The 15,211-nt window shown below is 35.8% G+C and overlaps 2 protein-coding genes across 6 annotated transcripts in view; both read right to left on the reverse strand.

Annotated features, from left to right (window-relative positions):
- Nucleotides 1–10,748, reverse strand: part of mamdc4 (MAM domain containing 4) — a 36,029-nt gene extending 25,281 nt beyond the window's left edge. For 4 of the 5 annotated variants that reach the window (XR_003596432.1, XR_003596431.1, XM_028024651.1 and 1 more), the window contains exons 1-18: nt 10,615–10,748; nt 8,556–8,648; nt 8,273–8,434; nt 6,971–7,096; nt 6,090–6,323; nt 5,888–6,013; nt 5,652–5,807; nt 5,398–5,501; nt 4,906–5,061; nt 4,404–4,494; nt 3,569–3,685; nt 3,039–3,131; nt 2,811–2,948; nt 2,592–2,737; nt 1,651–1,753; nt 1,475–1,579; nt 398–532; nt 169–296 (exon numbers count right to left, since the gene is read on the reverse strand). Coding sequence is in view for 2 of the 5 variants with exons in the window: in XM_028024651.1 (XP_027880452.1) it covers nt 169–296; nt 398–532; nt 1,475–1,579; nt 1,651–1,753; nt 2,592–2,737; nt 2,811–2,948; nt 3,039–3,131; nt 3,569–3,685; nt 4,404–4,494; nt 4,906–5,061; nt 5,398–5,501; nt 5,652–5,807; nt 5,888–6,013; nt 6,090–6,323; nt 6,971–7,096; nt 8,273–8,434; nt 8,556–8,648; nt 10,615–10,666 (2,265 nt within the window). In the remaining 3 variants the exon portion in view is untranslated. The remainder of the gene's footprint in view (nt 1–168; nt 297–397; nt 533–1,474; nt 1,580–1,650; nt 1,754–2,591; nt 2,738–2,810; nt 2,949–3,038; nt 3,132–3,568; nt 3,686–4,403; nt 4,495–4,905; nt 5,062–5,397; nt 5,502–5,651; nt 5,808–5,887; nt 6,014–6,089; nt 6,324–6,970; nt 7,097–8,272; nt 8,435–8,555; nt 8,649–10,614) is intronic. The other variant, XR_003596433.1, reaches the window with a different exon arrangement.
- A 1,084-nt stretch (nt 10,749–11,832) lies between these two features.
- phpt1 (phosphohistidine phosphatase 1) lies at nt 11,833–14,036 on the reverse strand. Its single transcript, XM_028024659.1, has 3 exons — nt 13,661–14,036; nt 12,487–12,614; nt 11,833–12,397 (listed from the first exon to the last, which is right to left on the reverse strand). Exons 1-3 carry the CDS (start codon nt 13,824–13,826, stop codon nt 12,305–12,307), a joined length of 387 nt encoding a protein of 128 aa, XP_027880460.1. The 5' UTR covers nt 13,827–14,036; the 3' UTR covers nt 11,833–12,304.
- Nucleotides 14,037–15,211: the final 1,175 nt, after the last annotated feature.

The raw sequence follows: 15,211 nt of genomic DNA on the forward strand, positions 1-15,211 counted from the left end.
CTCAAATGAAAGTACAAAAATGTACAAAATGTGAATTTTGCATTATACTTTTCACTCAACAACTAAAATCTGAAAACTGCTTTTTGCATTTCCTCAGGTTACATCTGATAATTTTAGACTTTCAAGCAGAACAAAAAAAACTTTGTATCTGATTGAATGGTTTGACACCTGAAAGTTTGTGTTTTGCTGCGGTACTGGGCAGTGCGCTTCGTGCCACTCGTTGCCGTGAGCGCCACTGCGGGTCCACAGTAAAATCTCATATCCGAGGCCGTCGGTCAGCTTCACGTTCAGAGCACCTGGATGGGACCAGGGAGTTAGAGTCATCATTAATCGCTGAAGAGATGCTCATATCAGGTGATCAGAACATCTTGGAGCAGTTAGCTCTGGGTTAGCTCACCTGCGTTCGGCCCGTAGAGTTTGTAGTAGAAGGTCAGGCAGCTCTCTGTGGCAGTGGGCTGCTGTGGGAATGAAAGCAAGCGCCCAAACGCTCCACGCAGCGAAGGACTCCACATGTCCACAACGAGGCTCATGCCTGATCAACAGCAACAAGATCCATCCCAGAGTACAGATCTCACTCATTAAATTACAATATAACTGAAAGATTATTGATATATTATAATAATTCAATCAAAAAGTGAAACTCGCACATTATTTATTAAGCACATTTCTATTGTCCAATTATTTTTAATACAAAATGTTTAGTTTTACAGTTTTTATTTATTTTTTAAAAATAAAAAGTATATATATTTATTAAAAAATAAAAATATATATTTTTTATTTCTAAGTTGATAGTGCTCATGGGCCACAAATGATTTTTTCCAATTAAAGGTATAAAAATTATGTTTTTTTATGTTTAGATGTTCAGCAATTACGACAGAATATTACAGCCAAGCTAAAAAATTTTAAAAATAAATAAAATTATGAGAATAAAATCATAATATTACGAGAATGAAGTGAAAATAACACAGAAATAAGTCATTGTATTACGACTATTACAAGTATTATCACTTTATTTTTTTAAACATTATGACTTTGTTTTCATTTTATTTTGATTTTATTCTTATACAACGTTAATTTTGTAATAATGTGACTTTATTCTCGTATATGTATAATTTTTATCTCGCAATTTTTAGAAAATCTTTTCTTAATAATCCTCCATTGTAAGCAATAAACTAAATTCAGTCTTTAATATTTAGTTTTTAAGGGTTTAAACAACTTAGAAACACTTTATTTAACTTTATTTTCTTATTTTATTTCTGTTTTATTCGTCCTCCAAAGAAAGATTAATTCACTATAAAGGTTTTTCTGTTACCATCAATAGAAATGGTGAAACATTTTATAACCTGAAGAAATATTTCTGTATAAAACTATTCAATTCCTTCACATGTTGAGGTTTTCTACAAGTGATAAGGGAGGTAAAAATGAAGTTGGGTAAAAAAAACCCAACTTGTTCCTTTACAGTCTTTGATCTCACCTACTCCGATGCTGTGATCCATCCCAGTAACCACAGACCAGTCAAAGTTGTCACTGTTGTCCTGATACCAAGCGCACAGTCCGTCCTCAAAGATACATGACGCCCCTGTCATCCAGAGAAGTTAAATTACTTCAAACATTCGTTATTTTTTATTTAGAAATCATTCTGAAAGTTACCTGTCGGTGAAGATGGAATGTAGTCGGCGTGGCAGCTGATGAACTGAACATTCCTCACTTTGATCCAAGCAAAAGGCTCCACAGCACGAGCTTCAAATGCCAGCTGGTTAAAAAAAAGAGGATTAGCTGTTTTGATACAGACAGAGAGTTACGATACGTCTACATTATATTTATTAACTGTACAGATCCCTGCCAAAATACTAGGTTTTTGTTGACATTAGTTCTACCAGCATTAAAGCGCTATGTCAACATAGAAGCTAATGCTAAAGAGCTAAAGCTAAAGCGCTAAATTCAACCATGTCTCGACAACAGGTGTCACAACACAGTACATTCATGTAAGTGGTGTATTCTTCTGTATACCTCATTCGTTTGTTATTGGGTTTTCTTGCCATTTACACAGCAATAAATTTACTTTGTAAAATCTGATCGTGATCAGAGGAAACAAAACTGCCGATTTCACCTCCTTCAAAATAAGAGCATGACTATAAACAGCTAAGAATTATTAAAAGTCAGTAACCAAAACTTCAACCCATATGTTGAACATTATTGAATGGAAGGTTTACAAAACAACCAAATTAATTAGAGCGTTAGAGTTTATCTGGAAAAATTGACTTAGCTAAAACGCTAAAGAGTTAGACAAAAAAGTAGGTCTGTCCAACATTGCTAAAATAAATAATAACTTTTTTTTTCAAAGTTAAATTTGATATAGGCTCGGCTTGGGTTGCTTGGTAACGTCGTAGTTCCTGTCCAATGTGACTTATCAGGAGGTTTCTGAAACAGCTCCTTTTCCAGACACCAAAAAAACATTAAATAATTGCTAAAAAAACAGCTGATTGGGTTTTTTTTAAGCGCCTGAGTTTTTTTTAGAAGCAACTGAAACCCAAATGGAAGAATAAAAATATGCAAAATGTGAATTTTGTGTAATAGGTCTGAAACCTGACCTGGAAGCGATGTTTCCTGACTCCTACAGGAACGTCAACGTGTTGCCAGGTCTCCTCCTCGTCCCCTGCTCCTGTTTTCCCACTGAACTCCCACAGGTTGGGCCTCACTCCCAACAAGCTGTCGATCACTCTGACAGAAAGCTCACCTGTACCACAGACAGACTTTCACTTCTGGGAAGAGAAAACGTTGCGAATTTCACACTTGGGATGGGAAATTACCGATGTGGTCCAAACTCCCAGTGAGCGCAAAGTCGAAGCTCAGGTTACACACCGGACCGGTGGGGCCCAGGAGGGGAGTCCGAATCTGGGCTTCGGTTAGCTGCTGACCTGCAGCCTCAGCTACATATAGGAACTCTGCTTTGAATCAAGAAAATAAATTATAAATTAATGCCACACATTATTAGAGACACAGTATGCATCAGTTAATTGAAATGGACCAGTTTCTACCTCCAGTTGTTGAACTTTTGTCCAGCAGCCAACCTTGACTCCCAATACTGGTGTCAGTCCAGCCTGAGCTGCCTTCAGGATAGGAGAAATCCCCTGCAGCAACAATCCAAGAAGAGGTGAAACTTTGTCTACATGGCTAAACAAAGACTTATTTTTATCAGATCTGCAATGGTGCAATAAGAACATTGTAGATGAAAAAAAGGAGGAAATTTCTGCCAAAAAACTCAGAAATATTCTAGAAAAAACGTGGAAATTTCTGAGTTTCAATAGAAAAAGTTTTTGACTTTTGACATTTCCACGTTTTTCTAGAAAATTTCTGAGATTGATGTCAAAATGTCTGATTTTTTCCTTGCAAATTTTTGACTTTTCAAACTCAAAAATTAAAACATTTTTTTCTAGAAAATTTCTCAAATTTTCTCAACATTTCTGATTTTTTCTGTATAAATTTACCATTTTGTTTTTCCATTTATAGTATAATGGCCCTAATACCCCATCATACAGGTCCCTCAATTTAGAATAAACAAACTCACCGCATTTGGCTTCGTCCTCTGCAGCATCGCAGTCAGCCTGAAAATCACACATCTTCTCTGGATCATCAATGCAAGGATTCTTTGGAGGTTTGGGGAATTTTTCCAGGGTGGTATTATCTATTTTGTGCAGCAGATAATTAAACATTTTAGGAAACATTTTCACAAGAACCTAACTCGGCACAGGATCTAAGGATTTGCTTCTTCACAAAAAAACATTAGCCAGAGAAAAATCCAAGATGGCCACCATGATCTTCAAGAAAATTGTATTTTTGCAATAAGCTTTCCAATATTTATCACAGATGAACACTTCTTCTGTCAAATCATTCATAATCGAACACATAAAAGTCATATTTTCTAATAATTTTTTTGATTTTTCAAAATGGCCAACACGGTTAGTGTTTGCAATCAAATTGCCAATTAGATGAATGTTTGGTGTAAAATCATAGCCTATATTTAAAGCCTTATAAATCATCAGACATATTTTATTGATCATGTCTTCTTTTTCTGATGGACATTTTTTAAAATGGCTGTTATACAAATTATAAGGCCAGTCATGGGCAGAGCTACACAAAAAGTTAGGCTCACAAATCACTAATACGCTAAATAAAAATCTTAGCTATGCTAATGCTAATGCTTGTAGCAGGAGGCAACGCTAAATTGTGAAACACATTGAAAAATTTGCGGAAGCTAACGCTAAACCAGTAAAGGCATAAATAATTTGTAAAAGCTAATGCTAAAAATCATTTAATAGAAAATTTAAGGTTATTTTTATTGATTTATTTGTTTGATTGATTTATATTGCTTACAAATTTGCATATATTAGAGATAATCATACCAGATGACCGGCGGCATTCAGGGGACAACACGATGCTGTCGACTGCGATTCCTCCATAGTTCAGGTCTCTGATGGCTGCCATGATGAGAATCTGTAGAGATTTAACAGAACAAAAAATAACAAGTTATATTTTCAACATTTAATCAAATGTTTTCACCCCTTTTTTGCTTTACCCTTCCTATTGGGTAAAGCAAAATGTGTTTTTTAACAAACATGTTTTTAAGAAAAAAATACCTTTGATGTCAAAGTGAAAATGATTTTTACAAAAAGTCGACATTCAAATAAAAATAACATTAAAAAGTGATTGCATGGGTGTGCTGTGGTGGCAGGGTTGGCCCAGACGGCCATTTTTCACCATCAGTCCTTAAACTGATGGTAAAAGTCAGCGGCGGCCATTTTGTATCATCAGCATGTTTTTCATTGTTATTGAACATTATTTCTGTCTATATTAATGATAATCTACTGTATCGTTATTTATGGTAGGTGGTGCTTCATGTCTTACCTGGAAGGTGTAGTTGGACACTATCTCCACCTCCGCCTTCACCCAGAGGTCTCCTAAAGCTCCGCCCCTTTCCCAGACAGGGTAGATGAGCCGGTCCGCCACCAGCACCGTCAGCCCGCCGGACCGCGGGCCGAACTGATGAGTGTACATGACCATCTATGGAAAAACAACGGAACCAAAAACATGTAAACTAACTGAGCCCAGAAAGAGGCTCAGAGGATCCACATTTTATTTTTAGAATTTACAGATAAGAGATGGAAATATCTAGAATTTATTCCTTAAAACACTGAAAACCATCCAACCATCCATCCATCCATCCATCCACCCACCCACCGACCCATCCATCCACCCATCCATCCATCCTTTACTTCACCACCAGACCTAGAACATCTGGAGGAACTGGCAGAAACTCCTTTGTATTTTGTAATGAAATGTTAATTAAAATAATGGTAAATAATGACTAAAGCTGTAATCCAGCCTGTTCAAACTGACCTTACATGGATGTGAGCTGTTGGTTGGTTGAAGACGTGGGCTCTGAAAAGCCGCCCAGTCCATGGTGAGACCGCCATCAGGGACCGTGACGTACAGGAAATACCCTGCCGTAAAAACAATCAAAGGTTTTAGTACAGCACCAAAAGGTTCTGTAGGCTGTAATTATTCTGGACCAGTCCAGAACTGGTTAAAGATTTAAACTTCAGGAGAATCTGACCAGTTTAGCTTTAACAGTGTAATAAAAAAAGAAGCACCTGATGCTGTATTGTTGGAGTGATCTCTGCCTGGACCTTTCCAAGGATCGGTTCTGGAGATGTTCTCCTGATTTGTTCTGATCCATTTGAGTTTGGAAAACGATCTCAGGTCCCAGTCACACAGATCCTCCTCAAAGTCACAGCGGTAGTAATCATCTGGAGGATAAAATAAAACAAATCTCTCTCAGTGTTTCGGCTGTTCTGCAGTTTTCTGATGACGTGTTGTCATCTCTTACCGCAGGGCGCCTCGTCGCTGCCATCACCGCAGTCGTCCGTACCGTCGCAGACCTGCCGCTGCTCCACGCAGCCTTCACCACCACACAGCACCATCCCCTCTGGGCAGCTGGTCCCAGCAGGGAGCGCTGTTGGGTTAAACACGTAGAAACAAATCCATGATCTGCTCATGTGAAAGTTTTCTGTTCTGATTAGTCAACTCACAGGGCAGAGCGCAGTCCAGGAACTCCAGCTGGTCTATGGCTACGTCTCCGTTTTGTCCCGCCGAGCGCGCCGAGTGGAGATGGATCCGGAAAGGGGAGGAAATGCGGCCCAGGAAGACGGTGGCTTCCCTCCAGCTGCGGGCGCTGGAGGTCTCGGGGCGCCACACAACGGCCTTCTGAGAGTCCTGGTGGAGGATTGAAGCCCACAGAGGAGTTGGACCTAAACCCGTGAGTCCTGTGGTTAAAACATGTCAACACAACGAATGTCAACGTTGTCAAAAAGATGAATCTGGTAATTCTACACCTAGTAACACCAACCCTGATAAAGACATGTATCATCATCCCTCTCAGAGAGCTAACTTTTAATGTTTGTATAGACCTTCAGAAGAGAAACAAGCCCACAGCATCACATGTCTCCACCATGCTTTAGGTGCTTTTCTGATGTCAGAACTTTTCCCATTAAGCTCAGTTTTATTCGTATCAGAGCAAAGATAACATCTGCAGTTCTACACCAAACTTAAATATTAAGAATTACAACATCTACTACTATGGATCTATAAGATTAGAACTCAAAATCTCAATGGATGGATGGATGAGCTAATGGATGGATGAACTAATGGATGGATGAATGGATGAGTGAACTAATGGATGGATGGATACCTTAGTTGATCTGAATTGTGGCTCCAGTCTATGGAAACATTTATATTCTTCCTTTCTCAGGCTCACATTTCTCCAAATCCTACATTTTAATTAAATGTTCCTGCAGTTTATAAAATAACTGATTTTCAAGCTTTTCACGTTTTTTTTTCTCTACCAGTGAATGTTTAGGGTGTTTCAATCGTTGTTTACCAGCCCGGCCAACGCTGAGCAGTCTATGGTTACCTGAGTCCCACAGGAAGTATCTGAGTCGCAGGCGGCACGTCGGCGAAGAGCCCTTTATCTCCGGAGAGATTAGAACTGAACTCTGAAGAGACTCTGCCCCCACTGCACTCACTGACATGAACCAGCCTGGATGGCAGGAGACAGTACATGTTTTCATTTAGGCTATAAAGATTAAAGTTTACTGAAGGATTTGTTCTAATGATGCTTCATGCTACTAGCTGATATCTATGGCTTTATCATCACCTGATATGTTAATGATATTTAACAGCAACATATTTTATTTACAGTGCCTTTCAAAAGTATTGTACCGCTTGAACATTTTGTCATGTTACAACCAGAAACTTCATTGTATTTTTCATAATGTTTTGAAACGCAGACGAGTAAAGTTTAGAATAAAAGGGTACATGCCACACCATTCAGATTTTTACGAATTTAAAATTAAGGTCAAGACAAATGTTTAAAATATTTGTCGTTCAGTTAGAGGTGCTTATATATGGAATAACTGTGCGAAGCTAAAACTTTGTTTTTCATTCTTTAAATTTACAAAAATGTACAAAAATTATTTGCTAAATAAAAGAAACAAGAAGGTTTTATTATGATTGTTTCTTTTTTATGAGTTTATCTACAGGCTGTCTGCAGCTTTGATTGTATGTATAAAAAAGTGAAGATATAATAAGCTTTTACTGACACTTTTTTCGGTTTATAACTGTAATTCTACCATTGCCAGGAATTATATTGTTTATTATCCATTTCTGTATTAGTTTTTTTATTTTGTTTTTTTCTGCGTTGTGTCGGTTTTTGACTTGTTTATGAAAAGATTTAAATGACTGAATATTTTTTATTTATATATATATATATATATATATATATATATATATATATTTTTTTTTTTATTTTTTATTTTTTTTTTTTGCAAACCATGCATAATTTTCACGTTGCTTCATAATGATGCACTACTCTGTGTTTACCTGTCACTTCGAATGGTAAAAAAAACAAACACACATTTTAATGGTAATGTAAGAAAGATTTATGGGGTGGCCATACTTTTGCAAGGCACTGCACACAAAAGTACATCAGTAACAAATAATCAGGGATAAACATATTGAGAAAAGATTGTTTTAAGATCTTTAGACAACGAACATAATATAACATAATGCATATTTTGAGACAAATTTAAACATAAAATAAATTATTTTCAATCAGTTTCTTGGCAAAAATGCTCCAAACGTGTTCAGATAGCCTTTTGTACTTCAACAATTGTTTCTGTGTTATGTCAAAATTTAAGAAAATGTAATTTTACACCTGTAGCTGTGCCGGTGGTGTAGTCCGAAGTCGGTCCGCTCTCCGGCAGCTCGCCCCCGCTCTGAACTCGCTGCCATTTGTATTCCTCACCAACAGATTCAATCCTCCATCCACACACTCCTTCATCCTCAAAGTCACACTCAAATGATTTTCCAGAGTACCCTTTAGAGAGTTTAGTTTTCAAAAAAAACCCCGTCATATATCAATTCACATTCAAAACTACTAATGTCTAGACTGTACCAGCCGTTAGGAAGTAGGCTAACGGCTAGTAGCTTCAACTTACCACAGTTTTGCTCGTCGCTACAGTCGGAACAATCACACACAAAGTCACATTTCCCTTCAGGAGTCTCACACCGCGAAGACCCCGAAGCACAAACTGCGCAAAAAGACGAAATATCCAGTAAAATTTAGTCTGTAGCTGAATAGATATCATCAAGTGTAAACATAATCACTTTACAAGAGTTTATTTTTGATTGAGATATACATTTTCAATTTAAAACATCTATGCTTTTATTCTTAAACAGATTTTAAGGGTATTATTACAAAAATTATAGTTTTTATAGTTTTCCAGCCGAATTTGTTTTTAAAAACAATATTAGTTTACATAACGTGGAAGTTGACGCAAGCTAAGCTAATGATGATAACCTACGTTCCGTTTAGCCAATTTAAGCAGTGGCTATTCAATTTGAATGAATCAAACTTACTTTTAACTTGTAGTATGTATGTAAAATTTACTATAAATCAAATCTACTTTTACTAAGTAGATTTAACCTGAGTAGATTGGCAATTCAGAAAGCACAGTATTATGAACCTTTGATAGTTTTCTTGTATAAACATTTTTTTTGCTATGCTAACTGTATAAACAGGTGCTAAAATTTTCTATACCTGATGAAACGACTCTAAAAGACAATAATTTCCCCCTCCTTAGAAAACCACATATATGAATCAAATTATAAAAACAAACATATTTGTTAGTAACTTTGTTAGTTTGCGAATCAAGCTATATGAGCATTCACATATAATTTTGTTAGCAAAAAATATTCTCTTAGTATAATAGCACCTAAAATTAATTGTGTCATAAATATACAAAAGTAATAGTTCTCTCTCTTTAAATAAAGTATAATATGTTTTTTCTATGAACTGCAACTAAAATTTATAGAGGAAAATACTCATAATTAAACTGGCATCATTTTGGCTGCTGGTTACATTTAGTCCTAGGTTTAGCATCCATATTTTAATTAAATCTAATCAAAATAAAGAAAATTTCCTTTACCAAGACAGTTTTGTTCACAGATTTATGGCCTAGCACGCCCTAGGCTAAACAATTCTGATTAAATTAGTTACAAAATAAGATGCTTTTTCACTAGCTAGCTTAGCAGCAGCTATGAGCAGCTGTTAGCTTAACACTGGAACACTGGTTAGCCTAATTCCTTAATTTCTTCATGATTCTCCAAACTAATCTCACTCTAAGTGCTGCAGAGTTTGGTTTAACATCCTAATGTGAATCAAATCTATTTAAAAGAAGAATTATAATTAAAGAAGTGTTATGTCCTTCTGCTTGACGCTTGCACTAAATATATTACATGAAGCTCTTCTAAACTCTTTATCAGGATATTTCTAAAAATGTAGCTATGACCCAGAATGCATCAGGCTCAAAGGCCAGAGTAGTAAACATACTTTTCACATTTTCATAATAAAATGTTTAATTGATCTGATGCTTCTAATATGAAATGTCATGTTTTCATTTACTTTAAGTGGAAAATCATCATAATTAACAGAAATAAAGGTCTTAAACATCAGTCTGTGTGTAATTCATCTATATTCCTGAAATACTGTTTTCAGTAACATCCTTATCTATTAAATATGACTATATATACTCTTTGGTTCATTGTAGACCAGCATATGCCATTTATTAGACTTTTAAAAAATGTTTAAGCAAAAATAATTGCTAATAATAATGAATTGTTTACTTTAAACAATCTTAAATCTTTCTGAAAAGTTACTTTTAAGTAGTGTTTGTCTTATTTTGAGTGCAATAATACATTTGGACTAGACACTTGACAAAAAAGTCTTGGAAAGTTGTTGTGTTTTTGCAGTGACGTATTCAATAAATAGGTCACCCATAATTTATGATATAACTGGTGCAATAAAGTTATGACATCTTAATAAACCCATAAAACTTTCTGAATTCAACAAACTTCCAAGAGTCTGACTCTCTTTAATTTTGATTATTTGAAGCTAATATCATCTCTGAGTGTTGATTTTTTAAAATTTTAATAAAAGTTAACCAATTTTCAACCACCTAAGTCATTAATTTAAAGTAATTTTTAATTTTTTCTTACCGCGCTGCAAACAAAACAGCAACAGGACCATCGAGCTCCAAAAACGCAGCATATTTTCCCTTCCTTCACATCTCAGTCTGAAAACTGTCCATGGAAATTTCACCAGCTGATCCGACCTTTATTTCCCAGAGATAAAAGGCGGACTTTAAAATTACCCAGCATGCAAGTGACAGCCATAAAACACCCCAGAGGAACAGCGAACATCTGTATGTTGCTCAAGAGATACTTGTACGTGCTGGAAGTAAATGTAATAAATACTATGTACTAACTTTAATATATCATAAAGGAAATTGTTTTTTTTTGTTTCTTTAATAACTTCCTCCTTCCTGTTTGGCAATTCAGCACATGAACAAAACATTTCACTGTAAATAATGACAATATCTTACCTGATTCAGCAGTATTTTCACAAGATCTTTGAGTTCAGCTCTGGAGTTGATTTGTACATTTTCCTCTCCTGCGCAAATCAGTTCAATTCTCATCTCCCTTTAGTGTTCTGTCTGGATTTTCTCTCATTGACTTGGATTTCTCAGGTAGAATTTAAACCAAGCCAATCAGGAAACAGAGGAGACATTGTCAACAATAATGTTGATTTTCTGTGATGTTTTAGAATTGTACTCTGACTGTACTTTTAGCAATGGCAGCGGAGGAAGTAAATGAAACCATTTAGTCCGTGTTGGCCACGGTTCCAAATATTAACAGCCATCTTTGTTTGGCTTATCGCTTCTCTCTTTGCAATCTCATAATAATGACTTTGAAAGTTGAAATGATTTCTTTTGTAAACGTAAGTATGACATCTTGTTGGGCTTTTTTGGCTTCTGTAGGTAACAGATGTTAAAGAACTGATTTTCTCCACTAAGTCACAATTTTTGTTGCATAAATATGTGAAAATATTAATATTTGGTCAACCGCTAAGTGTATTGACTTTATTATTTTAAAACAAGAAGCAGTTGTTCATGAAGTGGATTTCAGAATTGCCTTTTCAGAACCTCAGAAGCTTTTATTGCTGTATTTCAAAGTTGCTTGTTCTGATTTCCCAATTTGAAATACAGGAAAAACTGCCTCGAATTTGAGATCCTTACTGGAAAAGTTGGAAATCACATATTCAGTATATCTTCTGTTGTGCATCTTTATTATTGGCCATCTTATTTAAATGTTTGATGCATAGAAAGTACAGAATTATGTTGTGATTTTTTTCAGTAATTTTCACATTAAAAGAACCAAAATCCAAAGTAGATTTAATTGAAAGGTTTCTTTATAATCAGAAATATGAAATAATGCAGGAAACAAAATGTAACAAAGGACCATTACATCAAATTGAAACAAAAAAAAAATTACGTATTTTAGTAATTATTTACTATCTTTACCACAGGAGTTCAACTCTTTTTCAATAACACAAAGAAAACATAATGTTCACCCTGTAAAACTATCAACATTTAAATTTTTTACTCCACATAATCTGGACTTAAAAACCGATTATGCTAATATGTAGCTAGTATTTTGAATATTAGCACAACTGAAGGAGGTTGTAAAAACTATAAATGAGATTTAACACTAATGTATCAAGTCAACAATGACAACTATGCATTAGTTGTCCCTTCTTGATGCAGTGAATAATTGATGAAGTGTCTATCTATCAGAGTTTCAAAGGTTGAAACTGAATGACAGTCCAGAATATTTAATCCTATTTATGTCAGTAGCCTTCGTTATCCCAGGTCACCTCATAGTCTGGGTACTTCTCCTTCAGTTTCTCTGTGGTCTCTGCATGGTTTGCTCTTCCATAGCCCTGAAACAACAAGCCAAACATTAACCTCCTGTCACAGTAACTGTAATTTTAAAAAAAGCATGAATTCAGGCCACATTGTTTCTCCGTACCAAGGAGTATCCGTAAACATGGATCTTCTTGGCTTCTGGATTATGTTTTATCCTGCCTCCTCCGATACACTCGCAGTCCAGCAGGCCTCCGTCCTCCAGCTCCGCGGAAACCCTATCGTAGATATCACCTGCTCCAAACAGCAGGGGTGTTTTATCAAATATTATGTGCAAACTGAAATAAGAACTTATAAAAATGGTAATTATCACTTTTACTGTTTTAGATTTCATAATGAATAGCACAGAAAAGGTCATTTTGAATTCCCTCCTGTTGAAATCTCCTACAAAATTTTATGACTTGATGTTTTGCACCATGTGAAGATATTTTGTCAATTGGTAAATCTTTAAATTATTATGTAAGAGATTCAAATATATAAAAAAATATTTTGATGAATTTGCACAAAAATCAAATCTAATTCAGTGTTGAGGTCAACGTTTTACATTTCCAGGCTCTGATAATACTAACTCCCTCAAAAAACAAGCAAAACAAACAAAAAGATAAAATTATCAGGAAGGGGGAAAACGGAGAAATCTTAAATGTCAGTTAAGGTGTTCAATTAAGAAATTTACAGAATATTCTTTATATTCATGAATTTATATCCTTATTTACATCATTACATCAAAATGGAGACAGCAATTCCTAAAAATGGAAATTAATGAAATAAATAAATAAATAAGCCTTTACTTAGAGACAAAAAAATAGTCCATACAGTTAGAAAAAAAACAGTAAGAAAATTCTTGAATTTTTATTATGATTGGTGAGAAATTTAAGATAATACATTAATATCCAAAATATGTCATTCATATTATGACAGTATCTAAATGTTGTACTTAACAAACTCAGGTTAAGTCATTTATTTATGTAAAGCTTTGTTATCAACTTCTGAAAACTAATAAGAAACATCTAGGTAATACTTGATGAATTTGGCATTTGAAGAGTTCCAAAAAAACATACATTTATAATTACAGCCTACTTCGAATGAATAATTGTTTTTATGCATATATTATATTTGATGGCAAAATTTGTTAGAGCATTTATAAAGTCCCAGAAAGAACTATAGCCGTTTCAAAAGTATTTTTCAGTTAAAATTTTTTGTGTATTTGGTTTGAAATCATTTCTTTTTATGGCCCCAATTTAGCTCCATACAGAGTGTTTTATGGCAGTTTCGGTATTCACCGTGGTACTCAGCCCAGCCGTATCCTCGGACTATATCTATCTCCGAGTCGTCTCCTTCCTCTCGGCTGTAAACCCGGATCACGATGTATTTAAAAACCCCAGAAGGGTCGATGTCTGCCCGCGGTATGTTAGCCATGACAGCCGCTGCTTTGGTCTGGGAGCACATCTCCCAGCTCTTTAGCAAACCGAGCACCAAAGCAAGCAACAGCAGACCGAAAGCGCGGACTTTATCGTCAAACTCCAGCCCCTGCGACTGTGCGACGAAAACCCCAGCGGACGGTTGTGATAGTAGTTGGACGTTAGGAGAAAAATTAAAAGGAAAGTGCTCTCAAACCTGCGCCGCCATGATGCGGCTAACGAAAAACACGGTCACTTCCGGTTTGGGCAAACGATGTGGAAAACTTTAAATGTTAATTTAGTAATTTAAGCTACATACTAACAGTGCAAAAATGTTTACTACATAGCTAAATCGCTTCTATTACTTTATTAAATGTTAAGACAAAAAGCGTTTATCTTTTTCACTTAGCTTTTATTCTGAAGGCTAACAGGAAGCTGCTGTTCGCGCTCCACTACCAACTATACGTCAAGACGCCCGCCTTATTGTGAGGGTCATATTTGGCTAACAAAACGCCAAAAAATGTGTTTTGAAGCAGTTTTCGAAAGATAGTGCCACAAAAAGTGTTACAATAAATATTAAAAAAAAACTTTGGTTAGTTACTGTATGTTTATATAAATTTACGTCTAATAGAGATGATCATTGAAACAAGGCTGTATAGGTTTATGACATTTGCAGCTTCACTGCTCCAGGTTCAACGTCCATAGTTCAAAATACCATAAATAAATCACTAACAATCATTCATGAAATACACTCCTGTAATCCATTTGCAGTGTTTAAGGAACCTCAGTCAGGATGTACAGTAATGGTCACAAACAACATTTTTATTCAACAAAAATTCAACACAGAGCAGGCAGGTGTTGGCAGGAGAAGGAGCTCTTCCAGAGGAAGATTCCAGCAATACACTGGAGGAACAATGTAAACCAGAGGATGAAGGAAAAAAACATTTATTTGATTTGTTGTTGTACTGCCTCATTGGCTGGGCTGTTGAAACCTCAAATTTTAGTGGCTCTCTTGAAGTTGTTCATGCCACACATAAATGGCTCTCAGAAAAGGCTTGGGCTGAATTTAACGAGGAGGAAATTCGTGGTGACTCTCAATTTGCAGCAAGAAGATTTTCAAATACGTACATCTGTAAAACCTTGGGGAAATCCAGTAAAGTTGTGGGAAGTTTACTCCTGTCAGAAAATACAGAACTGGACAAAACAATTGTGGCGGCTTTCTTAAAATGTCTGAGGAAACCTGTTGGGAAACCGTCCTTAGTTAAGCGTTTTTTCCGAGGCCTGGGTAAAGCCATATGCACACCCTTAAAAAAGACAACATCTGAGAAGTCCATCCAACATGTGCAGAGTCCAGTCTGCCAAAACGAGACCACCTGGGATGAAACTGAAAATTCAGCGGTTGAGGAACCCTGCATTGAAGATCATGCAGGAGAA

The sequence above is a fragment of the Xiphophorus couchianus genome, chromosome 8 (assembly GCF_001444195.1).
Source record: "Xiphophorus couchianus chromosome 8, X_couchianus-1.0, whole genome shotgun sequence".
Taxonomy (NCBI): Eukaryota; Metazoa; Chordata; class Actinopteri; order Cyprinodontiformes; family Poeciliidae; genus Xiphophorus; species Xiphophorus couchianus.

Coding starts and splice junctions, on each gene's coding strand:
- phpt1 (XM_028024659.1), bottom strand. CDS start 13,826: ATGTGCTCCCAGACCAAAGCAGCGGCTGTCATGGCTAACATACCGCGG. Junction 12,615..13,660: donor CGGCTGGGCTGAGTACCACG/GTGAATACCGAA, acceptor TGTTTGGAGCAG/GTGATATCTACGATAGGGTT. Junction 12,398..12,486: donor ATGTTTACGGATACTCCTTG/GTACGGAGAAAC, acceptor TTGTTGTTTCAG/GGCTATGGAAGAGCAAACCA.